Source organism: Fukomys damarensis, unplaced genomic scaffold (assembly GCF_012274545.1).
Source record: "Fukomys damarensis isolate Sample0158 unplaced genomic scaffold, DMR_v1.0_HiC HiC_scaffold_20, whole genome shotgun sequence".
In the NCBI taxonomy this organism is placed as follows: domain Eukaryota; kingdom Metazoa; phylum Chordata; class Mammalia; order Rodentia; family Bathyergidae; genus Fukomys; species Fukomys damarensis.
The window spans coordinates 18,201,484-18,229,474 of record NW_022900932.1 but is presented as its reverse complement, the minus strand read 5'-3'; the positions used below and the strand labels follow the sequence as shown (position 1 = coordinate 18,229,474).

At 34.9% G+C, this 27,991-nt stretch overlaps 1 protein-coding gene across 2 annotated transcripts in view; it reads left to right on the top strand.

Moving 5' to 3' along the window:
• Mcu (mitochondrial calcium uniporter) overlaps positions 1-27,991 on the top strand; it is a 156,535-nt gene that overhangs the window by 84,542 nt on the left and 44,002 nt on the right. Inside the window, exon 1 of one of the 2 annotated variants that reach the window (XM_010606616.1) lies at positions 23,378-23,401. The exons of the other annotated variant lie outside the window; for it this stretch is intronic. Coding sequence (XP_010604918.1) covers positions 23,393-23,401 — 9 coding nt within the window. The 5' untranslated portion in view covers positions 23,378-23,392. Of the gene's footprint in view, positions 1-23,377; positions 23,402-27,991 lie in introns of those variants that run through there. 2 annotated transcript variants of the gene reach the window in all.

Sequence of the window (27,991 nt, the reverse complement as noted above, 5' to 3'; positions counted from 1 at the left end):
AAAATAATAATTTGTTTATATATTTCCCCTTATTTTATGAGTGCCTATGAAAAGTGATCTGATAAATCTCTTAAATCTTTTACAAAAATGTCACCATTCAAACTTAGTTTGAAATATTTATGACTCCTGAGTAATTGTGTTGAGCTGCTTTTCAAGATAGCTTAACCAGTAGTGGTTTCATTCCCTGTACAACCTTTAGGTCATGTACCAAGAGAATTGGCTTATATTTCATTTGTATTATTCAGGACTTACTGTTTCTGTATTTCTTTTAGAATAGAATAATACTCATTTTCCCTCTTCTTCTTTGTGAGTCTTACCATAAAAGAAGATAAGCTTAAACAGTAATTTTCAGGAGTAAAAGTAGATGGGTTTTTCCATCCGGGTAGTCCGTCTTGGCTTATTTTTACTATAGACCATCGAGTAGCTTGTTTGTTGTGGACTTGTTTTTTGTTTTATTTTGTTTTGTTTTCTGCTTGTGTGTTTGTTTTACAAACCTTTTTCTTCACAAAATCATTAGCAGTGTTCCTCTAATTTTTCTGTTTTTCTTTATCCCATTGGCTCTCATTTCTTCCCACCTCTATCTACTTGCCTATCATGATACTCAGTGAGCCTAAGGAAGCTGTAGAACTTTCAGGTAATAACGCAGAAGTGGAAAGAACTGACAATACTTGCCATAAAGGAAAAAATCTAAACTCATAAATCTGATCTGTTTATTTGTCAGTAATATCCTCTTATTAATTTATGCAAGCTGAAAAGTCTGAAAAAATATCTTGTGTTGAAGTCTTTTCAGTTTCTATCCTGTAGGCTCTTTTTTTTGTAGTAAGTAACCTTAAACTTATGTTTTATATTCTTTTTAATGTTTCTTTATGAAGGGCTGTGGATTTAGCTCAGTGGTTCTTCCGCCTGCGTCACAAGTGCAAGGTCCTGAGTTCAATCCCCAGTACCAAAAAAATAAAATTTCATTATGAAAATTGAAAAGCATTGTGATGGTTGGAGGAATTTTAATGAATCCCACGCACCTCATTTCATCAGTTATTAACACATGGTCAATCTTATTTCACTTCTGTACCCTCATCTCTATCCCTGTACACACACACACACATGATTATTTTATGGAAATCATTTATCATTTTTCATAAATGTTTCAACATATTTCTCTAACTTGATATCCACAATGCCATCATCAAATCTAAAAAATATTAATATTATCACCTTAATAGCCTCAAATATCTACTAATGGTTTAAATTTTCCCGATTATCTCATAAATGTTTTCACTTAGTTCATTTGAAGTAGAACCTAAACAAAGACCATGAAGGGCTATACAGGCAGGTACCTGGAGGCCTTTGATTTATAAACTCATTCAAATACACAGTGATTATTTGGATGAATGTCTTTTATGTGCATTCACTGCCTTTGGTGCTGGACATAGAGTGGAACTAGTTATAAGGGCTTTCATTCGAGGGGTAGTGTGGACGGGAAGGGTGTGGAAGCAGCACAACTCAGTAAGTATCACGTAGCAAGAAGTGCCAAGAATAGAATAAAGCTGAGTTTTGTGTTCAGGGTTTTTGGTGAGCAACTTTTAGATTGAATGGAAGGAGAGGATCCTTCTGAGGAGAGAATATTTAGTAAAACTTGAATGATGAAAAGAAGCTAATCATGTAAAAAATGTATGGAAGGAATCATTATTCCAGTCAGAGAAAAGAAACTCTGCAGGGATATAAGGCCAGAATAAGTTCGACTAGTTAATGAACTATAAAAAGGCACTGGATTAAGAAGTAAATAATTAAGTCAGAGAGGCATATAGCTCTTTCATAGCTATAAAATCATTAAACAAAATTAGTAAAACTAAAATGGCTTTGATTTTATTTGAAAATATTTTGCTGAAATTATATGGCCAACTTGAAATATAAACATGTTGATTACCACTGCTTAGATTCTTTTGAGTTCAGCATTACTTTGCGTACTTGCATTACTATGATAGGATGATTCAATCCTCCTACAATTTTTTCCCTCTTTTTTGAAATTATACGAGAGCTTTGTATAGTCTACTGTGGTGTCACTTGGCTACTTAATAACTTTTTGTCACAAGCACAGTGTAAAACGTGGAGGTGAAGATTTTTTGTTTTGTTTTTACATCATATCTCCACTTAAGATTGTGATTTTTAAAGTCTGGCTAACACCACTGTAAAGAGTGACATTTGCTTGGTAGTTAATGTGGTTTCTGAAATCATTGAGAAAGAATTATTTTACTGCTTTTCACATACAAGCCATTCATTTATTATTTGGGAGTCTGTGTAAGTTTAAAAACCTGACTTTACAAATCCTCCTTAAAACCATTTACAGACCCTCTTTTAAAGTACAGTATCTAACTCTACATAGAAGACCCAAAAAACTCTGCCTAAAGACTTCTAGACTTAATTGACAGATTCAGTAGAGTAGCTGGATACAAGGTAAACACTAAAAAATCAATAGCCTTTTTGTACACAACAGAGTCATTGAGAGAGAAATTAGGAAAACAATCCCTTTCACAGTAGCATCCAAAAAAATGAAATATCTAGGAATCAATGTAACAAAGGAAGCAGAAGACCTCTACGTTGAGAACTACAACACTGAAAAAAGAGATCAAAGAGGATATAAGAAAATGGAAAGATATCTCTTGTTCCTGGGAAGGAAAAACCAATATAGTGAAAATGGCCATACTTCCAAACTGCTTTACAGATTCAATTCAATCCCTATTGAAATCCCAACAGTATATTTCACAGAACTAGAGAAAACAATGCAAAAATTCATTTGGAATCAGAAGAGACCTAGAATAGCAAAAGCCATTCTAGGTAACAGAGACATGGTACGGGGTATCACAGTCCCCAACTTGAAACTATACTGCAAAGTCACTGTGTTAAAAGCAGCATGGTACTGGCAAAGAAACAGACCGGAGAATCAGTGGAACAGATTAGAAGATGCAGAAACAACTCCAGAAGTACTCAGCTACCTCATCTTTGACAAAGGAGCCAAACACCCTTACTGGAGGAAAGATAGCCTCTTTAATAAATGGTGTTGGAAAACCTGAATTTCAACTTGCCAAAGATTAAAAGTAGACCCCTATCTTCCAGAATCCACTAAACTAAAATCAAAGTGGATTAAAGATCTAAATATTAAAACAAGTACTAAACTTATTGGAAGATAAGCTAGGTAGAACTCTTGAAGACATTGGCATAGGAAAAGACTTTATGAACAAATCCTCAGTAGCACAGGAACTAGCACAAAAAATCAACAACTGGGATCTCATCTTTTTGAAAAGCTTCTGTGCTGCAAGAGAAACCACCAACAGAGCTAAGAAACAACCTACAATATGAGAAAAAAATTTTACCAGCTGTTTCTCAGACAGAAGTCTACTATCTAGAATATATAAAAACTCAAAAATATAAAGATCCAATTTAAAAACAGGCATCTGAAGTGAACAGACATTTCTCAGACAAAGAAGTAAAAGCAGCAAATACATGAAAAAATGTTCAACATCACTGGTCATTCAAGAGATGCAGATGTAAACAACACTGAGATTCTACCTCACACCAGGAAGAATAGCTGCTATCAAGAAATCAAACAATAATAATTGCTGGCAAGATCATGGGGAGAAAGGAACCCTTCTTCATTGTTGATGGGAATGCAGACTGGTACAACCACTGTGGTGATCAATACAGCGATACCTTAAACAACTAGGGTTGGAAGTCCCATTTGACCCAGCTATTCCCCTGCTGGGTATCTTCCCAAAAACAAAAGAATCATACCACAGTGATATATGCTCACCCATGTTTATAGCAGCACAGTTTGTAATAGCTATAACTTGGAAACAGCCCAATTGCCCATCAACCAGAGACTGGATAAAAAAGATGTGTTTAAAAAAAATAATAAAATGGAGTAATACTCAGCCATAAAGAATGAGAAATTAGAGAAATTTATAGCTAAGTGGATGCACATTCACTCTTAAGTGAAATTAATAGGAAATACATGTGTAAGTACCATATAGTTTCTCTGGTGTGATAAACTAAAAGTGTAAGTAAGGGTCAAAATATATAATTGATACTGTGTAATAGGAAGAAAAGGTCTAAAGGTATTGGGCAAATGGGAGGGGTAGGGGAAAGGTAAAAGGTAAATGAAATGTAAGAGCAAAGAAAAAAGTGGAAACAAAGCCTTTGTAAATAGGGAAGGGTGCAGCAGGAAAGAGAGCCTAGGGGAATGGGGAAAAAATAAGAACCAAGTTATGTCATGTAAAGGTACAAGATCCCAATGATGAATTAACTGTATTGTATATCTAAAATGTACCAATAAAAATATTTTAAAAATAAAATAGAGTATCTACAGGGTAAAGGGACAAAGAAGACCCTTTCACAGTAATTTACATTAATTTAGTACAGGCTGAGCATCCTGGATTTGAAAGTCCAGAATTCTGAACACTCCCTAAATTGAAACTTTTGTGTGCTAACATGATACTACAATACCCCCTTGAGTAAGCTAAGGTTAGGCCTGGTTAGTACTTGGATTAGAGAAAACTGCACTCCTGGTTTAGATTTGGTCTCATCCCCCACAATATTTCTTTATGTATGGGTATGCAAATATTTTAAAACCTGAAGAAATCTAAATCTGAAACATCTGTGGCATTTCAGGTAAGGGGTACTCAGTTTGTACCAAGTTAAACTAAAATTTAAATAAGAATGGGATATATTACCTACGGTTAATGATAACATTTTAATGCCTCCACTGTGCTAAATGCACTTGTTTTTGTTTTCCTCTGTCTATAGTTTATATAGAATTTGCAAGCAGGAACTAGTACAGAAGCAGAGCAAGCAGTTGATTGGTTATATATAGAATATCTCTATTACTGACTGGTCTATAGCAAGGTCAAACTCAGGGCAAGAAACATTAATTTTAGGGCAAGGTTGGCTAGATAAGGAAGACGTATTTCAAGTACCTATGAGTTCAAGGTAGGGTCTACTAAGGAGGAGCGGATAAGAAAGACGCATACTTAGTTAGAGTGGGCATCATATAGAGTACATTACATTCCAGAATGTATTCAAGCTCTGTGCAGAGATAGGTAGTCATGTTTTTTGTGGGGTTTTTTTCCATTAAGTTTATTGGTACATTTTAGGTATACAGTAAAGTTACATTGATCTTTAGGATCTTGTACCTTTATGTGATATATAAATATACGTGTTCTGAAATTTTTTTTGAAGTCCCTAAGGTGCTTTTCCTCAGAACTGGTGACTTTTAATGTGTTTTAATGAGAGAACTAGTGACATTTACTTAAATTCAGTGAGTTATTTTTCATTTGTGCTTTTTATTAAATAAGGTTAGTCATCATGATATAACCAAAGTCCACATTTCAGCTTTCAAGTGACTCAGCTCTGAATTGTTCATTGGAACAGTGAAATCTAATACTTTGTTGTTCTTTCTTTTAATCTAGATATACATATAGATATATAAATATTCTCTTTACCCTCTCCTTCCTTCCCCACACAATTTAAGTATTATTTAGAAAATAGACCTGATGGGTTTTTGTTTGTTTCATTGTTTGTTTGTTTTGGTACTGGAGATCAAACTCAGATCCTTCCTCCTGCAAGGCAGGCAGTGGAACCACTGAGCTAGACCCCTGGCACAGACCTGATTTTTTTTTTTTTTCATAAGTTTTCATTGGATATTTTACTGGTTGGTCAGTGGAAAGATAGACACTGAGAATCCTTCACCTTTTCTCACTTAGGAATATATATTGTTTGTAAAATAACACATTTCATTAGCATGATGTGCAAATTATTAGCAGGATACAAGAAAGAAATAGCAAAAAATATGGATGAAGACTCGAGCTGTCTAGTCTGTTTACTTCAACATTTAATCATTTTTCCAAATAGATTTAAAGTTAATCTAGTTAATAAGAAACATGAAATAGGAAACTTTGTAACAATCTATTGACAGTTTATTTTACTTGATACTAGATCAATGATTTCTTTATAAATACCTACACAAGAATAACCTGAATTTAAGAAACAGTGATGTTTTCACAATGCCATATTATCACCACTGTGGATGTTAGAGTTTTGGTTTTTGTTTGTAACAATATATATAAGGCACTTGACTTAACTTTTCTTCAACCTGCTGTCTTTGAAATTCTACGAGGTTCCTTGTGTTTGGCTTCTAACACAGAGCTTATTGTTAGCCAAATGAAAAAGATTCAAGTAAATGTCCTGAAACTAGGCAATTCTTGGATAGAAATTAGTTTGTGAGGCAAGAACAATCATGGTCATCTGAAACACTCACTTCAAAAGCCTGCAGAGAGAAAATGAAAAAATGGAAATAAAGTGTTTGTAAATGGGGAGGGGAGGAGGGGGTGAAGGGAGGGCAGGGACAAGGAAAAAATGAGAATGTAGACCTTTCATGTAAAGGTACAAGATACCAGTAATTAATGTAACTGTACTGTATACCTAGAATGTACCAATAAACTCAATAAAAAGAAAAAAAAAAGTCTGCAGAATCCTAAGACATATTTTACAATTTTGACTCAAGACTGAAGTTCCATAAAACTAATTTTCAGATGAGTTCTTCATATTCATGAAAATCACTCTACTCCCATTTTTAAGGTGAGTTTTAGAAAGAAATATCCTTTGAGCACCTTAAAGAAAAGCTGATATTGGTGTATTTTATAGACAGCCTTCAAAATCATAAGAAGTTTTGGCTCTATTCTTTAATCTTTGAGGAGCCAGTGAAGGGGCTTTGAAGAGACAATAGCATCATCCATCTTTTTTTTTTTTTTTTTTGGTAGCAGGGATCGAACTCGGGTCCTTGTACTTGCGAGGCAAACAGGTGGCAGCACCACTGAGCTAAATCCCTGGCCTGCAACATCAGCCAGTCTTTATGGAGGGGAACCAGTCCCTTGATGAACAGATATATCAGAAGGACAAGCAACTAGAGGCAGTAGTAATAATAAAAGCAGTGTTTTTGGTTTATTTATTTTTTTAATTCCAAGCATTCTGCTTGATGCCTTATATACATTAGTCCTTTGACATCTAGCAACAGCTGGATTTATAGGTATAGAAACTAAGGCTTAAAGCAATTACAGAAACCTGCTCAGACATCACAAAGCTAATAAATGAGGAAGCTGGATTTCAAATCTATTTGTGATTTCCGGACTTACCCTCCCCCATATATACACATAAGGAGAAGCACCTGAGGGATTAAAAAAAAAAAAAAAAAAGATTTCTGAACGAGTATATTTAGCACAAAGAAGGCATTAAAATGTTATAATTAGCCTTAGGTAATATATGCCATTTTTATTTAAATTTTAGTACTTAAATTCAGGGTATAAACAATATCCCTTTGGTAAAAAAAAATTTTTTTTTTACTCCTTTTGCATAATAGCCCCATATTTTCTCACACTGCTAGAAGCCAGAAGCCTAAGATTAGTGTGCCGGGATGGCTGGTTTCAGGTAAAACCTCTCTGGTTTGTAGATGGTACCTTCTCACTGTGCCCTCACATGGCATTGTCTCTGTGCAAAGAAGACAGCAAAGGAAGGACAAGTGATATAATCTGAAAGGTTAGCTGTGACAATGAATCTGAAACCATATCACTAAACTTTCCATACCTGTTATTGTGTGTGTTAGCTATCTGTCACTGTGACAAAATTCCCGAGACAAAGAATTTAAAAAGGAAAAAGGTCAGGGATAGGGATATAGCTTAATCGTAGAGCACTTGCTTAACATATATGAGGTCCCAGGCTGGGTCCCCACCACTGGGGGATAGGGCATTATATGGACTCATGAGCTTGAAAGTTTCAGACCATGGTCAGTTGGCTCCACTGCTTTTGGGCCTGTGCATCATGTCAGGAGCACATGGTGAAGAAAGTTGCTCACCTCTTGGTGTCTGGAAAACAAAGGCAGATTTGGGGGGTTTTTGTTTGTTTGTTTTGGGTACCAAGGACCGAACTTGGGACCTTGCACTTACAAGGCAGGAGGTGGCACCCTGAGCTAAATTCCAGGCCCAGCAGATTGTATTTTTAACTACTGAACCATTCCAGTATCGATGGTGGAAGCAGGGTAGGGGTGGGGGTTCAAAGAAGCTAGAAGGGTGATAATGGACTGGATAAGATATAGAATTGGCTAAGAGTAGGAAGTGAGGATTCTAAATGGCTATGAGGATTCAGCGTGAGACTGACCAAAAGGTTGGAGTTATAATTAATAAAAATAGGAATTTCAGGAATAGAGCAGGTTTGGATGCATATTTTAGCTCAAGGAACTGCAAGAACATTAGAGATAACTAATAAGTAGTTGTAAGTTTTGATCTGAAAGTCAATATAAACAGGGCTCAAAATATCATTTTCATTGAGATAATAACTTGATGTTCTAGAAAGGTTATACTTTCCAAACAGAATGAAGTATGAAAAGAGAAGGGCAAAAAATAAGCCTTGAGAGTCTTTTGGGGACAACTGCAAGAGCAAGAGTTAATGGTGGAAGAAATAAATTCAGGAATTCCTGAAGTGTCATAGAATTGAAAAAAAAATTTAAGATGGAGGATGTAATCAGCCATTTGGAATCAGTGGGGCTCCTTCATGTTATTCTTAAAACGGGTTTATTTTCTTTATTCATTTGACAGTCACTCAATTCCCCTTTGCTTTCTTTCAATCAGGACATTAGATTCCAGAGCAAGAGAAAAGGAGTTTTCCAGTTTAGTTTGATGGAAAAGGCCCACTGCTTATTAAAAGTTATGTTTGAGCTTATTGTTTGATTCCTGTCTCTGTATTTAGAGACCAAGTAATTTTATATATTTTTGTTTGTTTGTTTGTTTGTTTTGTTTTTTGTACCTGGGATCAAACTCAGGACCTTGTGCTTACCAGGCAGGTGTGGTGTCACCGAGCTACATCCCTGGCCCAATAATTTTTAAATTTTTGAAAAATAACTTTTCTATTAACCAACTTATCTGTGAAGGTAAATGATAATCTCTCAAAATAACATTATTAAAAAGGAATTTTACCAGAAGATCCCCCTTTTCAGTCTTATTTTGGCACCTATAGGTTTTTTGTTTTATTCATGATACTAAGGGCTGAACTTGCTGAGCAACATCCCCGGTTCTGGTACCTGAGAATTTTAAGCAGGGATTTTTTTCTTCATCCACAATGTACAATATTCTCTGTGTGTTCCTTCCTTTTCAGGTAAAAAATAATTTTCACTCAGCCCAGCCTGTGTTCTTGTCATTTATATACTAGATATACTTGAAAGCAATTTCCTATATGGAATATATTTTAGGAAACTATTATTTCACTATTCACTGTGGATGTTCACTGTGCCTTTTTTAAAAACAAGGAAAGTCTAATACTTGTAACTTATAATTTCAAAGTTTCTTGATGTTTTGTTTTCTTCCCACACTTCCTGGTGTTGGAGATTGATCATAGAGCCTTTTACTTCCTCAGCAAGTGTTTTATCACTGAGCTATCCTGGCAGCCCTCAAGACTTCATGTACTTCATTATTAATATGACATGGGGCGAGTAGGCAGAACAAGAGGCAGACAAAAGTAAGAAAATGGATCTCTGATCCAGTGGACAGAGAGAACAGAATTCTATATAGAGGCTTAGAGATTTCTTTGATGTAGCGTGGGCATTGAACCCAGGACCTTGAGCATGCTGGAGGTGTGTCACTGAGCTACATTCTGGCCTGACAGAGGTGAATTCATGATGTGAAGGAGCATCTTTAGGGATGGTCTCTAGTGAGTAATCTTCAATGTTTATTATTGAGATAAATTTTAAAATAGCTTTCGGAATGAGGGACTTCTTCCTAATTATAACTTTTTTTTGGGGGGGTATGGGGGTTAAACTGAGGACTCACTTGCAAGGCAGGTGGTAGCACCAGAGCTAAATCCCCAGCCCTCTAAGTAAAACTTTCTAGAATTACAATTTGAAGCAAATTATTGCAAAAAAATATAAAAAGGAATTAAACTCCTATCTCATTAGAACTCTCTATAATGCTTTATCAAACGCTCAAATTTTGTGTTGTCTGTATATTAGTGTCCTGTGGGAAGTTGGTGGAGAGAGGAATCCAGTCCCCAAGTAAATTCAGCGTCTGCCAATTGACATGCCGTCATTACTGTGGCCTAGAGGTTAGCCAACACATCTGATTTCTGGATCACTCATCACTGGCATTTCTAAGTTGTACTAAACATGAAATAGCACAAGGGCTCCCTGCTGCCAGCCTTTGGAACGTTGTCTAGTTCTGAGTCTAGTGTCCTCACCCAACATTCTGGATTTTTTATATGCTGTGGATGGCTCACAGCAGGACTCCAAATAGATTCCCCATAGGAAGCTGAAATGAGAACTTTTAGAACATATGTAGACCCCATTAGAACACAAATTCAAACAATATATCCAGCTGTGGGCTGCTAGTAAGTGGCAGATGACCAGCAAACCAGCCAGCTTGGAAATGAACATTTAGAGGCAGTGCTTTTATGAACAAAAGTTTATCAACCAGCAATGTGATGTAAAGTCCAGAGCTGTAAACAGCTTTGAAGGCTCCAGAAACCCAGACTTTTAATTAATGAGAGGTGATAAAAACTCACGCAAAGTTTGAGAAGGAAGTGTATGAGGATCTTCTCATTTGAATACCACCTCTCTTGACATCTGTACTATGAAAAGCTTATTTTTGTCATGTTTTCTGATTATGAAATAATATACTGTACTGTAAATAATTTGGAAACTGTACAGAAATAATTATGGATCAATTTGGTGTATGTCCTTCTAGCTTGTACATGAATGTTTTAAAAACATAATTCACTTTTTTTTTCCAGTATTGGAGATCAAACTCAGAACTTTGCACTTGCAAGGCAGGTGCAGCACCATTTGTGTGTTTTTTTTGTTTTTGTTTTTGTTTTTGTTTTGTTTTTTTTGTGGTACCGGGGATCGAACTCAGGTCTTTGTGCTTGCAAGGCAGGCCACCAAACTGCTGAGCTAAATCCCCAGCTCAAGTGTAGCACCACTGAGCTAGATCCCCAACCCCTAAAAATATAATTCATACCAGGCATGGTAGCTCATGCTTGTAACCCCAGAACTCTGGGAGCCTGGAACAGAAGGATTCTAGCCTGAGCAACTTAGCAAATTTGGGAGACCCTGTCTTTTTAAAAAAAAACAAAAACAAAAAACAAAGAAAAACAAACTAAGAAGGGCTGGAGATGTAGCTCAATATGAAGGTCCTGGATTCAATCCAGTACCATAAAACCAAAAACATAATTCAACTTTATACCCCATGATGTGTAACTAACTGTATATTTTATACCTAGACACACAGATTATAAATCTTAAAAACCGCCTAAGTATGTTTCCCAAAAGTGGAGGAAGTATTTGAACTTGAGTGGCAGAGGATGGGAAAGTAAAGACAATTATCCACATAATATCTCAACAAATGAGGGCTAAATCATATGGAATCACAAGAGACTTTAGTGATGGTCAGGTAATACTGGTAATACTAATCCTGGTAAAGTAATAAACCCTAAAAGGCTCCAGGGAAGTCATTTATATTATTATACAGCATTCTGCAACTACTTTTAATCCAAGTGATATAACTAATCTGGCATGGCTGCTTGAACAGATCTCCAAACAAATGTCATTCTTGGCACAGCCTTTCTCTAAGCAATTCTTTCACACTGCTGATGTTGGTTTTTTATCTTTCATTCCCTGATGCATTAAAACCTATCAAGCTTATAATTTATTCCTTTAAAGATTAGCTCATCTCAAAATGTAGTGTGTGAGGAAAGACTTCAGTTAAAGGTAGTAAAGTGAAGGAATTTTTACTCTTTCCCGGTCCTTTGATACTTAATAAACAACAAGAAGATGGACAATAGAAAAGAAGTTCATCGTTAGTAAAATTAGGCAGAAGCCTAAACCGTAAAATACAAACAGTGCAGTTTAACTTGCTAAATACTGGGAAATCTAGATCACATCCAGGAGGAGTACGAACCTCTTAGGGAATCTCAAGCAATATGCTGATTTCTGTAAAAGTTAAATTTACTTTAAAGGTCTAGCCATCGAGCCTGTATTGGAACTGTGGCATTTAGATTTTTTAACTCTAGAGGGACCTTTTAGGCCCTGGTATGCCATGATTCAGTACTCACATTCTTTTTCTTTAGATAATTCCATGAACACTTTAAAGACAACATAACATGTAGGAAGGGGCAAAAAATCAAGAGATTTAGTTGTAGAACCTTTAGTAATCATTTGAGCAAAAGGAAATTTCCTGGCTTCCTACACTTCAGTAACTGAAAGCTATTCCCTTCCAGCCAGTTGATGCATTGAAGTAACTAAGGCAGAGTGATTAGAATCTGGTGAGGTTACTGAACTTCTTTACAAAGAACTTTCTGTGTTGCTAGGCAAAAAGTAAATTTCTGTAAACATGATAAAGAGTGGAAACGTAATGTCATTATTTGAATAGTTTCATTTGACAACTTAATTGACTAATAAAAAGTGTTATGCAGCCAATTTACTGCTAATATGTTTTTCTATTTCTTTTCATTAATAGTGAATTTATTACAACTGGGTGGCAGTTTCTTTATACTCCTCCTGATATACCCTAAAATACTGTGATCTATGAAGACCCAGGAAAATTTTTTTCCTTGATATTGGGGATCGAAGATAGGACCTTTGCCCTGAGCTACATTCTCAGCCCTTTTTTGTATTTTTTTATTTCAAGACAGGATTTCACTAAATTGCCATGGCTGGGCTCAAATTTGTGTTCCTCCTGACTCAGCTTCCCAGAGTGCTGGGAATACAGGCATGCACCACTATGCCTGGCTAGGAATATATTCTTTGCTTTTTTTTTTTTGCCTCCTTCCACTTCTGTTACTAGTTCTAGAATTGCTATAGCATTAAACATAAGGCCTCTCATTTCAGAGCAAATACCTTATGTATTTATATCATAGGCAAAATAAGTATAGTAAATCTTTGTGTGTAGATCCTCTTCAGATGTTTTTTCTTACCCTTGTACCCAACATCATTACACAATAAAATAGGTTCCATTAGTCCTACATAATTATATCTCATAGCATATCTTCCCTGCAGAATGCCAATTTGGTTTTATTGACATTTATACCTTCTTATTAGTGCCTGTTATGTAATAATGAGTTATTTAATAATGTTCAAACTAAAGCGGGAGAAGTTGATGTTCTTAAGGCCATCCTTAAGACCTTGTATTATCAAGACATAAAAATAGTAATGATGCTATTCAGTGAAATTAAACACACTGGCACTCAGTATTATACCTTGGAAAGCTATTTAAATTCTTAATCCTGTTATTCCTCCGTTTAAGAAACATTAATTCACTGTGTAAATCGATGCCAGTTTTGACTTCATTGTCCCCATAAAATTCTTTCTTCTGCTGGGCAAGGCAGAAGATTTGAAATTTTAGGTATTGGATGACATTTGAAAATTTCAAGGGAGAAGAAGCCCATGGAAAATGGTTTCTGGATTGACTAGCATTTCTAAAAGTCAATAGCAGAGACTGATTTAGGTCACTTTTCATTTGATAAATTGAAGTAAGCCAGGAATAGCCTTATGACTTTCAAATCTTATTTGCAAAGAGCCACTTTCAGGAAGTAGCTTCATGGTTAAGTCGCACATTTTGTTGAGAAAGTAAAGTAGCAATAATCAAAGGAGACAAGAAAACTTTTTATTTGGTTTACAAACAAACTTATTTCTGTCTCATTTGAAACTGCTGTATGTTTGCATATTATTTAACAAAGACTAACTTCTGGATTAACACTGTTTCATGTGGAAGTACTAAAGGAAATACTAGTGAGCCTTTCCTCTAGGAGGGTAGGCGGAGCCTGAGTATAAATCTCCTGAACAATGCTTTCAGGTCTCCAGTTAAGTATTCAAAATGATTTTGACCAGCAAAATCAGCCCATCACGGTTCTTGCAGCTCACTGACTGACTTTTATAACAAAAGAGCATTGAATATGTATTACCTTCTTCTCCTCTGCTTAGGGCATTGTTGTGGGTATTAAGGTTCCTAGCATGAACTTCATGTCTCTAAACTAAGAACCTGTTTTTTTAGGCAGAGGTTTTAGATGAGAATTAAGTCACAGATGTTAGGACACACTCATAATAATACAAAATTTGTCAGTTCCATTTTTTTTTTTTTTTGCTACTGCTATTTTCTATCACTCCCTCCATCCCAGTATTTTAAATATTCATCAGTCATTTAGATGCAAGCATAATCTCACTGACTACAAAATAGAAGTCAGAGGTGACTTTACAAAGAGCTTACAGTATTCAGCACTTGGAGTTGTTCAGTCAATAGTAACTTATTTACCTTAGCATTTTAGGACTATTAATAAATGCTTTCTTATTTTAACTTTTTATTTTGAAAAATGTTCAAATCTACAGAGCAATTGAAAGAATAGTACAGTGGACATCTATGTTCCTTCTACCTACATCCACTACTGTAGCTGTTAACATTTTGCACTGAGCCTTTTGAGACTTTATTGACGTGCCATCCATAAAAGTTCAGTGTGTGTCTCCTAAGAGCAAGGATATTCTACATAACCATGAATTATTATATACATTTTAACATTGATACAGTATTACTAACTAATGTACAATCCACTGAAAAATATAGTGAGATAATATTGTTGATCTATTTAAAAACCTTTTTTTCCCTGATTACCTAAATGAAGATTACATTTTTCCTCTTGAAGACAAGTCTAAGGGGAAAACATGTACCATTTATTCTGTAAAATTGAGTAGTGATATACCTGCAGGGCAGGAACTAATACCTGGGCTTGAATAGGGCATCTTTCATCAATGGAAATGTGTCAAGAATATGTGATCCATTTACTTTAAATATATGCTTCAGAGTGCTCCATTGGTGTTATGCATGTGTACAGCAAATATTTACATGCCTTGCATTTTTGTTGCTATTGCTTGTTAAAATTTCTAGAAATCTTGTCAGTCAAGAATAAAGTATTATGTGTAATGTACCTTAGGAACTATTAGGTTTGATTCTTGATAATTTTTGTCATTTTCCTATTAGATAAGCCATACCTATGACCTACCTCACTTAATTGTTGAAAGGAAATAAAAACTGGCTATTTCTCACTTTTTGCTTTTGATCTCATGCTTGTAGTGGCTAGAGGCCAAGTATTTAGGTAGTTATTTGTCACAATTCTTACAACTTTGTTTGAAAGAGAGGCATAACAAAGAATTGCTGCTTTGCTGGCAAGTGAGGAAATAGACACCCTTTTGGACTTTTTCCTCCCATGAAGTTAACAATGTTTTGGTCAATAATTATTCCCTACGAAGTTCTTTTTGTACATATTGTCTTTCTGGGTTTGCCCTCCCCAAAATGGTGACATACTAGATTCTACATAATAATCTGTTCTTTCAATAACTCAGTATTGAGACCTGAACTTGAACTTTGTACATCAAATTCTATTCCTAGATTCAGCACTCATTCTGCCAGCTGAAATTGACTTTGCTCTCTCATTTTTGTTATCTTCCTAACTTCCTCAGATCATTACTCCTGCTGTGACAAAAGATGGGCTTCTATACTACTGGAAGAAAATTAGAAAAGAAGCAAAGATGTATGATGAAAATTGAAGAAATTTATAGGTTTTAAAAATTTTTTGCACTAAAATAGGTGTTTCACAAAGCCTGCACAAAATACAAAGATTGACACTTTCCTAATTTTGTGCCCCGAATATAAAATGTAATGAAGTAGTCAGCTAATTTTAAATTCCATTTGATGTTTAAATATTATGAATTATATGTGAGAAACTTTTTAAAAGAGTATATATTCATTCTAAAAGCCAGCTTAAAAGAGAATTAGGTTATATAATTCCAGAGATTAAAAAAAACAGTCTAATCTTTTCTTCCAGTCTTAATAAGATTAATATACATTTTAACATAAAGTTGGTCTTCTCATGAAAGGGAAACAAATATGCTTTTCTGCTTGACTAATTCTATAGTGTTCAGTGTGGCAGCATATTATATTTGGAATATTCTTTACAACATTTTGTTGAATAAGATCTTGACTTTGCAAGGGTAAAATGATTTGTTTTTTAGTCAGAAGTTAAGCCCTTTAATTGTCACACAAAAAACGTCCATTTTAACTCAGGTGATATTAAAAGACCAGGTAATATGACCCCAACAACTGTAGAATATCTGCTCTTCTTGGGTATACATGGAACATTTTCCAAATTTGACTATAAGCTAGGCCATCAAGGAAATCATAATAAACTTCAAAGGATTGAAATCAGACAATATTTTCTCTACCCAGGATGGAATTAAGCTAGAAATCATTACTAGCAGGGCTAATTAATCATTTTCACTCAGAAATCTTCCAATATTTGAAATATACATCAAAGAAGTATAGCCAAAACTAACAAACTGAGAAAAAGTAAAAAATAGGGACTATCACTACAAATTTTACAGCCATCAGGAAAAGTGTTTGGAGCAAATTTATGTCAATTGTTGATAAAGATAACCAATACTAGACCTTAGAAATACAGCCCAATTTAAATATGGGCAAAGCCTCTGAATAGACATTTCTCCAATAAAGATAGCAAGATGGCCTGTAAAGGCTTGAAAACATGCAAAACATTGTCAGCCATCAGGAAATGGGCAGTCAAAGCCATAATGAGATTGTGCTTCAAACCAAAGTAGCTACAATCAGAACAACAAACAGTAGCGTGTTGGGGAGAATGTAGGGAATTTGAAACTCTCACTCTCTTGGTGGGAATATAAATGGTACAGCACAAAACTTGTACACAAATTGTTTGTGGCAGCATTATTCCTAACACCCAGAAAATGGAAACAACTCAAATGTCTATTGGCTGGTGAATGAATTTTTTTTTAACTACATATACATACGGTGGAATATTATTTGGCAGTAAAAAGTAAGTGCTGATATGTGCTGCCCCATAGATGAATCTTGAAAGCATGGTAAGGGAATAAAGCCAACCACATATTAACATGATTCCCTATATGAAATATCCAGAATAAGAAAAGCCATCAAATTAGAGAGTAGACTGATGGTTTTCAGGGGTTAGGAGTAGGCAAAATGGAAAATGACTGCTAATGGATGAGGTTTCTTTTGGAAGTGATGAAAATGTTCCAGTATTGATCTGTGGTGGTGTTTGTACAGCACTGTGCACACAAAAAGCCATTGTATTGTACTCTTTAAATAGTACATTATTTGGTCTGTAAATTGTATCTCAATAATGCTGTTACTTAAAAAAACTAGAAAACTAGTATAAAAATGTGATTAATCTCACATCTATAAAAGAAATGTAATTATCATTACAGATTTCCACATGGAGAACTTCAGGCTCAAATATGGCTTCATTGGTGAATTCTTTAAAACATTTAAAAGGGAAATAATACTTATTTTTTCAAAATGTCTTCCAGAGTTGGGCGTGGTGGCGCACGCCTGTAATCCCAGAATTTGGGAGGCTGAAGCTGGAAGATCACTGTGAGTTCGAGACCAGCCTGGGCTACATAGTGAGTTCCAGGTCAGTCTCAACTACATACTGAGCCCTGTTTTAAAAAACCCAAAACAAACATCTCGGGCCAGGAATTTAGCTCAGTGGTTCTGCTGTCTCCCTACAAGAGAAAGGACCTGAGTTCAATCCCCGGTACCAAAAAAAATTTTAAAAATCTTCCAGAGAGTATCAAAAGTATGAATACTTTTATATCTATAAGAAAGGGCGAGTATAAGCCACCTTTTTTATGAAGACAGATACAAGCATCCTCTTAAAGTAAACAATCACAAAAGCCCTCAGCAAATAGGAATAGATGAGAACTTTCTTAATCTGATAAAGTATTACCTACAAAAAGTTATAATAGGTGTTATAATTAATTATGAAGTACTGAAAGACTTCTCTTGAGATCAGGATTAGGACTGAGATAAGGATGTGGCTGCCACCACCATCATTCACTACTGGACTGTAAGTCACAGCTAGTGTAATAAGAAAATATATAAAAGTCTTAATATTGGAAAGGAATAAATAAATAAGGAATTAAAAAAAAGTATATTCATTTGCAGTTGATGTGATATGATTATGTATGTAGAAAATCAAAAGATTCTACAGGTAAAATATAAAATTACTATGTGTATATCACAGTGATGCTGGAAATGAAGCCAGTGTACAAAAGTCAATTGTATGTCAGACATAATCCACTTGAAAATTCATCAAGTTGTAACATTTATGATCTATGTATGCAGAAAAGCTGCATAATACATTTTTAATACAAAGTCTTTAAAAGTCATTTGTATTTCTAAATGCTAGCAATTGGAAGATTTATACTATGAAAAATATAAAAACGCCTAACAAATCAGATAATAGATGCACCGAACCTCTACAGAGAAAATCACCAACACCCAAGTGGATGGAAGAATATACCACATTTATTGCCTGGAATACTCAGTGCTGTCATTTCTCCCCAACGTTAATCTACATATTCAGTATATTTCTAGGGGGAGGAGAAAGATGGTCCTTTCAATATCTTGTATTGGGCAATTGTATACTGTGTAGAAAAAATTTAATTTTAGCCCCACCTCATATCAGATCAAAAAAGAATGCTTAAGTAGAATACAAGAAGTACTAACCATAAAGGAAAAGATTATTAGTTGGACCATATTAAAAATTTAAACTTTTTGTTCAAAGTATCATTAATAAAAAGAAGACAAAGAGTGGGAAAAGATTTGATAACTATATATGCCCCAACAGAGAGCTCATATCCTAACTGTATTAAGAATTTTGATAATAAATTTTAAATAAATAACAAAATATATGCAAGAAACTTGGATGGATTCTCACAAGAGAGGATATCCCAAATGGTCAATAAATACATAAAATGGCTTTCAACCTCTTCAGTCATTAAGAAAAAGAACTTCTAGGAGATAACTGTACACACCTAATGATTTTTTTTTTAAAGACATAGTCTCACTATGCAGTTCAGGATGGTCTTGAACTCACTGTGTATCCCAGGCTGGCCTCAAATTTAGCAATCCTCCTGCCTCAGCCTTCCAAGTGCTGGGATTACAGGCATGCATCCGGCTCACACCTACTAAAGTTTAGCAGAACCAATATGAGGTATTCACAGAAATATATAGCATCTAGAACTCTTAAACACCGCTACTGGATATATGAATTGGCAACCTGCCTCTGCAGAATTGCCAGTGTCAGTTTTGACTGAACATTTGCATAGTCCATGACCCAGAAATTTCTTCCCTAGCTGTGGACCAAAGGGTATGCATACATATTTGTACCAAAAGACATAGAATATTCACTGCAGCATTATTAGCAAACTCTGGAAACAGCCCTAATGTCCATTTTGGAATATTCAGACAGATTCATATAATGAATACATAGGCAACAATGAAAACTAACTAGTGCTTCACTCAAGAACGTGGATAAATCTGATGAATACAGTGTTGAGCAACAAAAGCCAAATTCAAATCAATAAATACTGTAACATTCTATCTGTCTAATGTTTAGACCTTTATCAGGAAATAGAATCTCCAGCTATCTTCTTTTCAGCCCCCACAAAAAACCAAACGGAAGAAATGGTTTGGTTAGGGAAGACTGTTTGAAAGATAAACAATCTTTTTTAAAAAGCAAGTAATAATTTAGGAATGTTTATAAAAAAATTACAGAGAATTATGGAACAAATATCCATATACTCATAACTCAACTTCAAAACTTATATTTGCTTCAGGTTTTTTTAAACTAAGAAATAAACTTTATACTAGAGTTAAACTTACCTTTGTTCTATCTCCAATTCTCAAATCCCTGTCTAGAGGTAACTATCACAGAAATGATAATAAGGTATCATAAAAAGACAGTATCATTCCCTATATTTTAATATCTAATATTCAACATTCCCAAGATATTATTTTATACATATGCATATTTACACACATTTGAAAGGTAAAATAATGTGTATATTTGTATATTTAAAAGTTTCCATGTATTATAATTTACATAACCTACAATTTACTTTGTATGCTGTGTTGTTTTTGAGTTATATGTGTATAAATCTATTCATAGTTTTAATTGTCCATAATTTTTATGGTATTTTAAATTTGAATCTTTTAAAATCTACTCATCCCGCCTCCTAAAATTATTCTTGGTTTATATTATTTTACTCCCTCAAAGACTGACTTTATTTAATTTTTTAAGACATTTTTGGCCTGAAGATGCTCAGTGGTTGAGTGCTTGCTCAGCATGAGCAAGGCATTTTTACCATCAGAAGAAAGAAGTTTTTATAGTTTATCAGAGGATACTATAAGAAATAACCCCATGAAATTTCTTAATTAATATCCTGAATATTACCTGGAACCCTATATTTACTATTACTTAGTGCCTTCTATATAAAATACTGCATCAGAAATTTCTTTTGAAACTTTGTACTACAAAATATTTTATCTTTCCTGACATTACTTCCACCCTTCTGTTGATGAGAATTGTTATTGGTTGTGTTATCTTTTTGTCTTTGGTGCTACAGAGAAGTAGTAGTTTTCTATTGGTATTATAACAAATTACTTCAAATTTGCTGGCTTAAAACCTCTCTCTCTCAGTGTGATGTCCCCACTCCTCTCTCTGTCCCCCACCCGCCTTCTTCCTTTTTCTTTGCTGGAGGATCAAATCCAAGGCCTCCTACATGCTAAGTACTTGTTCTACCAAAAATCTTTATCTTACCATTCATTAGGCTACGAGTCCAATACAGGTCTCACTGGACTAAAATCAAGATATCAGGAAAGGTCAAGTACCTTTTAGGAGACTCTAGAGGTCAGTATTTTCCATGCCTTTTCCAGCATTCAAGGGCCACCCCCCTCTGCCTCATGGTCCCCTTCCTCCAGTGACACAGGAGAATGTTTTCTAGTCTCACACTAGTCTCTCTCTGGCTCTGCATAATCACATGTTACTCTAACTTTCCTAAAATCTCCATGATAACATTGATTGTATCCCAGGTAATCCAGAATAGTCTCCCTATTTTAAACTGAATTTGTTATAGCTTTAATTCCATCTGGAATTCTAATTTGCCTTTGTCTATAACCTAACATAGCTACAGATTACAGAAATTAGGACATGGACATCTTAGGGAGGTCATTATTCTGCCTACCATAGAGGCTTAGAATCATATATGGACCTTAATATAGCAGTGTTGAAGGTTGATGGTCCACACGTTCTTTTCCCCCTGCTTTTGTTGTCTACTTACATTGGGAGAGTCTTGACTTTTTCTCTTTTGAATTTTAAAAAATTCACTTCCATTTTATGATATGTGTTTTTGTGTCTTTGTTGGAGAGATTCAAAATTCTTGTAGAACAGGCCAAAGATAAATAATCAATTTAAGACACTGAGCTTTGTGCATGCTTAGAAAATAAATAGGATGGTGATGATGTTAGTAATACAAATCTTTCTTTGCAAATAAGGATCCACCAGACTCTAAAACTGTGTGAAGTTGTGACTAGAATTGCTTGCTAAGAGCCTGGCCTGGCCCCGTGCACAATAGGAGAGATCAGCTAAAGTCAGGCAGAGTGGGCTGAGGACCATTCTGGGTTGAATGTTTTCAGTTTTAAATTATCTATGAAAATCATCTGAAATGTCTTATTTGATATTCTTTGTGCTGCACTTGAATGACTTAAAACTTCCAATGACTTACTGTTTGGTAATTATTTTAAGTAATGTGTTCATTAGCTGAAGTTACACCTTAGAATTGCTTTAACAATATTTTTTAAATCAGCAAATTAAAACAAATCCCCTTAGCAAAAGATACTGAAAAGGAATTTATCAAAACCATGCACTTTCATGAAACCAGAGTGTTAAAGACAAAACTTGTGAGTGTTTTAAAATCTCCAATTAATTGAAGATGAATCTGTTGTTCTTGAAGTCTTCCTACTGGGTACAGTCTGGAAAGACTGAAGAAACATTGTTAGTCAACTGGTATATGATTCTGTTGCTAGTATTCTAGTTTGAGATTGCTGATGAAATAGAACAATTATGCTGTAAATGAAGGCAGCATGTTTCTTTTGTTTGTAATTAGGTGAAGAGAACAATTAATGGAAAGTTTCTGAAGCAAAACCAACTACTTTACTATAACTTTCTGTTTGTTCTTATGGTAGAAGTAAGTCGGTCACACTTGCGCAGCACATGGGAGGGTGGAGAGTGATTTCTAGAGCAGCTGTTGTTCCCCTCTCATTGCAGGAAAATAAGAAAGGTCTGTACTTATTTATATTTCTGTGTGGTAACTGCATTCTTTTCAATATTAGCTAAAACTTGGGCAAAAACGAGAATCATTCATGGCTGACTTCTTGGTTGGAAATTGTTTACTTCATTAATATATGGAAGATTTGAGACAACCTATCGCCACCATTTCTTTCCCTCCTTTATCCTTACCTAGGAAACACTTAAGTCTGTAAGAGTCAAGCAATGTAGGAATGTAACTTACTGGAATGCCCTATTTATTGATTTTCCCCTCATTTCTGGTTTTTCTGATGTCTTTTAAAAGTTATAAAAAAATAAATGAAACTTACCTATTTCTCTCTCTCTCTTTTTTTTTTTTTTTTTTTTTTTTTTTTTTTTTTTTTTTTTTTTTTTGCTTTTTTGTTTTTTTGTTTTGTTTTGTACTGGGGATCAAATCCAGTTGCTTGCACTTATGAGGCAAGTGGTGGAACTACTGAGCTAAATCCCTGCACCTTTACCAAATTCTCTTTAAAAACGAGAGTACAAGCTGGTTGTGGTGGCACATACTTATAATCCCAGCTGGGGCAATTTAGCAAGACCCTGTCTCAAAATAAGAAAAGGGCTCACAAGGACCCGAGTTCGATCCCCAGTACAAAAAAATAAATAAAGAAAGAAAAAAGAAAAGGGCTGTATTCAATCCTCACTCAGTACCAGGAAAAGGGGGAGAGAATACAAAAAGGCATATTGAGGTCAATAGATATTTATGTTAGTTGCTTTCTCCCTCAATTTTTTATTTTGAAAATTTTCAAACGTACAGAAAAATTACAAAAAGAATACAGTGCACAGCCTTACACACTTGTATTCATCAGCTACTGATACTTTGCTCCATGTGCTTTATTTTCTATATACATACATATATATGCACAGATGCATATTATTTATAGGTGTCATACATCATGGTTTTTTAATCTAAATATTTCAGCCATGTTTTCCTAAGAACAAGAATGTTCTTTCTCTTGTGCAAAATACAAAATCTGTTTTTAATTTTTCCAGAATCCTGTCTGTTACCTATATTTTTGTCAGTATTCAAGAACAAAGGAAGCAGTGAGGAGGATTATTAATAGCAGCCACCCACCTACTAAGTTATTCACCACTGTGGATCTTCAAGAAACCAAATGTGAAAATGAAAGAGGTTGAGTTTTAAACCTGAATAAATATAAAATAATTGATAGAAAAGGCTCCATAACATTAAGTAGCCCAGTTTCTTGAAATATCACATAGAGTTGAACCATTTCCCTAAACGACTTTGTAGTATATGACATGTCAGGCCAGAATGTATTGCTATTTATTTTCATAAAGTTAGAGGCTTTCAGAGTTGAAAGGACCTTACAGTGTGTATTGTATAATCCATTCATTTTACAGTCGAACAGAGTTAAGGTTCAAGTTCACAGAAGCAGAGATGCGACTAGAATCCAGCTTTTCAGACTCTCAGTGCAGAGTTCTTTCAGTTATATCACATTGCCTCTCCATGAGTCCTCGTTGCTTATGCTACCATATTAAAAATAAGAAATGTAACTAATATACCCCCTTGGATCTCATTTGGGGAGACCATACCAGTGCTCCTCAGACTTTAATGTGCATCTATCTCCATTTCCTAGTGATCTTGCTAAGATGTAGGTCCTGACTAAGGAATTTGGGATGGGACCTGAGAATCTGCATTTCTTAGCTGCTGCCAATGATGCAGATTCATAGTTACGTTTTGGTACTGGGGATCGAACTCAGGACCTTGTGCTTGCAAGGCAGGCAACAGAGCCACTGAGCTAAATTTCCAGCCCCATGAGCTACATTTTGAATAGCAGTTATCTAAACAAGCCAAAATGGCTAGCCCTCAGGCACATCAAAGTATGAAAAAGTAACTTTAAAAACTATAAAATATTTCAGTTCTGTTAAGCATAGAGCATAATATAACTAGCACCTGTTTATTTTGAAATATTTTGAAAAGTCCTTTATATTTTCCTAACTTTCATACTACTTCAAAGAAAGGAATTTTATTTTAGTATGCTAATTTATTGATACACTGCCTCCACAGCATTGTTATACAAAAAAGGACTGGGATTTTACAGACTTAATGGCACTAGAGAAGGAAATGTGAGTTCAGGTGATGAAGGAATCTTTGCAAAGCAACTGTCTTATCATAAAGAGGAACCTGAGCCGGGCGTGGCGTAGCATGCCTATAATCCCAGCACTGGGGAGGCTGAGGCAGGAGGATTGCTACAAGTTCCAGACTGTCCTGGGCTACACAGTGAGTTCCAGAGCAGTCTGAACTACATAGTGAGACCCTGTCTCAAAAAAAAAAAGAGCAACGAAAGGATGAGCTGGGCATAGTGGTGCATGCCTGTGATCCTAGCACTCTGGAGGCTGAGGCAGGAGGATTGTTGTGAGTTCCAGACCAGCCTGGGCTACTACATAGTAAGTTTCAAGTCAGACTCAACTACATAGTGAGACCCTGTCTCAAAAAAACCCAAAAACAACAACAACAACAACAAAAAGGAAGTTCCATTTTTACTTTTAATATAAACATCTTTCAAGCCAATTAAGTTTACTTAACAAATAGTTTTTCCTTTCCCTTCTTTCCTTTCCCCTACCCTTTAGACCTGTGCTTCCTGTATCACATTATCAATTATATTTTTTGATTACTTAAATACTGAGAGTTCCTGTTCCTGGGGTTTCATTCCCTTTTATCTAAACCTATATGCCATTTTGAATTATACAGATTATTACTGAAAGGCACAAATGCTAGGCTTACTGTGACAGTAAACACTTTAAGGTTTTTATATTTTGTTTTTTTGTTGTTTAATAAACAGTAGTACATTTAATACATGTTTCACTACAACATGGAATCCATTTAAGCCTCAGCAGCCCAAAATAAAACAGACCTTTAATATATGAATGAAATTTTACAGTCTGAATGTTTCCCAAATAAATGCCTGTAGAAATCACTGTTTTTCAAAGTAGTTCAGCAGTAAAATAACACATTAATATCTAAAGGAAAACTGGAAAACAAAGCAGTTATAAAACTTGTCGAAGAAATGAAGGTAAAAACAAGAAGACAAAATAACTCAAATACTAAATGGCTGCTTTCTCCTGGTTTACTGAGAGATACCAGTATGGAAAGAAACTAATGTAGCCTCCGGGCTGGATTGTAAGTCTGAAGGGAAGACAGATATCTATACAAATAATTAGAGTACATGTGACAAATTAAAAGTTATGGGCAAAAACTAAAAGCAATGCAGGATACTTGTAAAGAATATGTAGCTGGAAAATGTAATACATTAAAAAATTGTAAAAGATGGGCCAGGGATTTAGCTCAGTGATGCTGCCACCTACCTTGCAAGCACAAGGTCTTGAGTTCAATCTCTGCTACCAAAAATAAAAATTAAGAAAAAATAGTAAAAGAAAGTATGAGAAGGATTTCTGCAAATAGAATAGATACGTAATAATGTAGCATCAAGGTAAAGGGTATAAGGATGTTCACTGTAAAATCCTTTAAACTTTGTTATGTGTTGGAACATTTCATAATGAAAAAGTTGGGAAAAACGTGTAGACACAGGGCACAATGGCACATGCCCTGTACAACTCTACCTACTTGGGGAGCTCAGGGAGGAAGATTGCCAGGTTGAGCCCAGCCCAAGCAGTTTAGCAAAACTCTGTCTCAAAAAGGGATGGGAATGTAAGTCAGTGACAGAGTGCTAATTTAGCATAAACAAGGCCCTGGTTTGTGGTTTTTGGAATGCATTTTACTTTTTTAATGCTTTACGACAAGAGTCAGTGCCGGGCCAGGCAGGAGGATTACTAGGTCAAGGCTCGCGTGGGCTACATAGTGAGACCATGTCTCAATTCATCAATAAACCAGTCCCTTGGGAGGATTGAAGGTTTGAATTTATATTTCTACAGAAAAAGTGCTGAACATACAGTAGCATTTTAGTGTTTTCACTTTTACATTCTCACTTACCCTTAAGTGAAATCAGCCTTGTGAAATAGTTTTGTTGTAATTGTTGTTAATTTAACAGATGGAAAAACTGAATTGTAAGGGCTGAAATTCAAGATAGTGAATTGACCACTGAGTCCAGATCTTCTAACTTCAGTGTTTTGCCCTTTCTCAGATCTCTAGGGTTGAAGCCACAGTGCTTACTTTAGTATATTAGTAGATGACAATTGTTAAAAAAAAATATATTGATGCTTCAGCAGTTTCATTGTATCAAAAACATGGAGGAAACTGATTGTGCATTGTAGAAACTATTGTAGGTATGTCTTGGTTTAGACCAACTGAAACAGTTTTACTCTGTTAACATAGCATGCTTATAAATTGAATTCTGAAGATAGGTTTGGCAAAATTGCCGAAAAAAATAGTACTCTGGTCTTCAAAAACATAAACTTTTGGAACATTAAAGAATCCACTTTTATAAGCATCTAAGGGGCACACAGCAGGGGATATAATTTATATATCTCAACTGTGGTATAGTGAGGCTATTTATAACAAGGGTTCAGCCTTGAACAAATATATATAATTTTTGAATCTAAAGCTGTTTAATATAATTAATACAATATACTTTGGTATAGTTTAATTGAGCTATTAAATATTTATTACCTACTGAAGTTAGATCCCAGTATTTTCATACATAAAGAGAACTGGGTTAGTTAGGAAATAACTCCCCACCCACTTTTCATCTCATGTCTAATTGGCTAAGAATATTTTGAGCCAATTGAGCTTATTTAGACTTTACAGTCTCTTCTCAAGTTGCTGGAAGGAGTATGCTGCTGAATTTGCTCTTCTGAACTGTGAAAGGGAAAGTTGCATAATAGATAGTAGCAAAGGATTTAAAAGTAGGGTTTTGTTTGTTTGTATTTCTGGAAATTGAACCAGGGCCTCACATACACTAGGCAAGCATTCTACTGCTGAGTTTTATTGTTGTTGTTGTTGTTGTTTTCTTTTCTTTTCTTTTCTTTTTTAATCTGCAACCCTACAGAGTACATTTTGGCTTGAGTTTAACAATTTTATCTTAGAACCCAAAATATCCCCTTATAATACTGAAGTTTGATTTTTTTTGGCTTAAATTCTGTGACTTGGGAAATATAGCTATATTGTTTTATAGTCTTACTCCATGTTGATAATGCTGGCATTTTATTTTCCTCCTGTGGTTAAAGTTAAAAAGAAGCAGTTGTAAGAAAGGGCAGACATTATATATTACTTTAATTTAATCCTTGCCTTTCCTTGAAGTTCTCAAGTTACTTGTCAAAGATAGGGTCTACCTTGTGCCAAAAGTATAAACTTTAATTTTCCTTTCAGTGCTCTGCGGTGGTACCAAATTATCTTGTTCAATTGGTATTAATATTGCCTAATTGCTTTTCTCTGTCTTTCTCAAGTTCTCAAAGAAATATTAGGAAATTAGCATGTCAAGCTTCAGGAAACTTAGCTCCCATGAGCCTTTCTATAGGAAGAAATTCAGCCAACCAAGAAATGAAAGCAGAAACTACAGCTAAAAAATTGGCAGTAAACATGGGATATATAGAATTAAGACTAAAACAATGTGGAAATTAATTTTACAGAGCAGAATGTTCATCTTTAAAACCTTGACATTAAAATGATACAATTAATAAAAATCAGGAGGCTGAAAGGCAGAAATTATATAAAGTCATGTTTTATATCCAACTGTCAAAAGTCATGTAAAACAAATCCAGTAAAAGCTTGATTGTTTGGGGTAGAAACAGGTAGGGAGGTAAA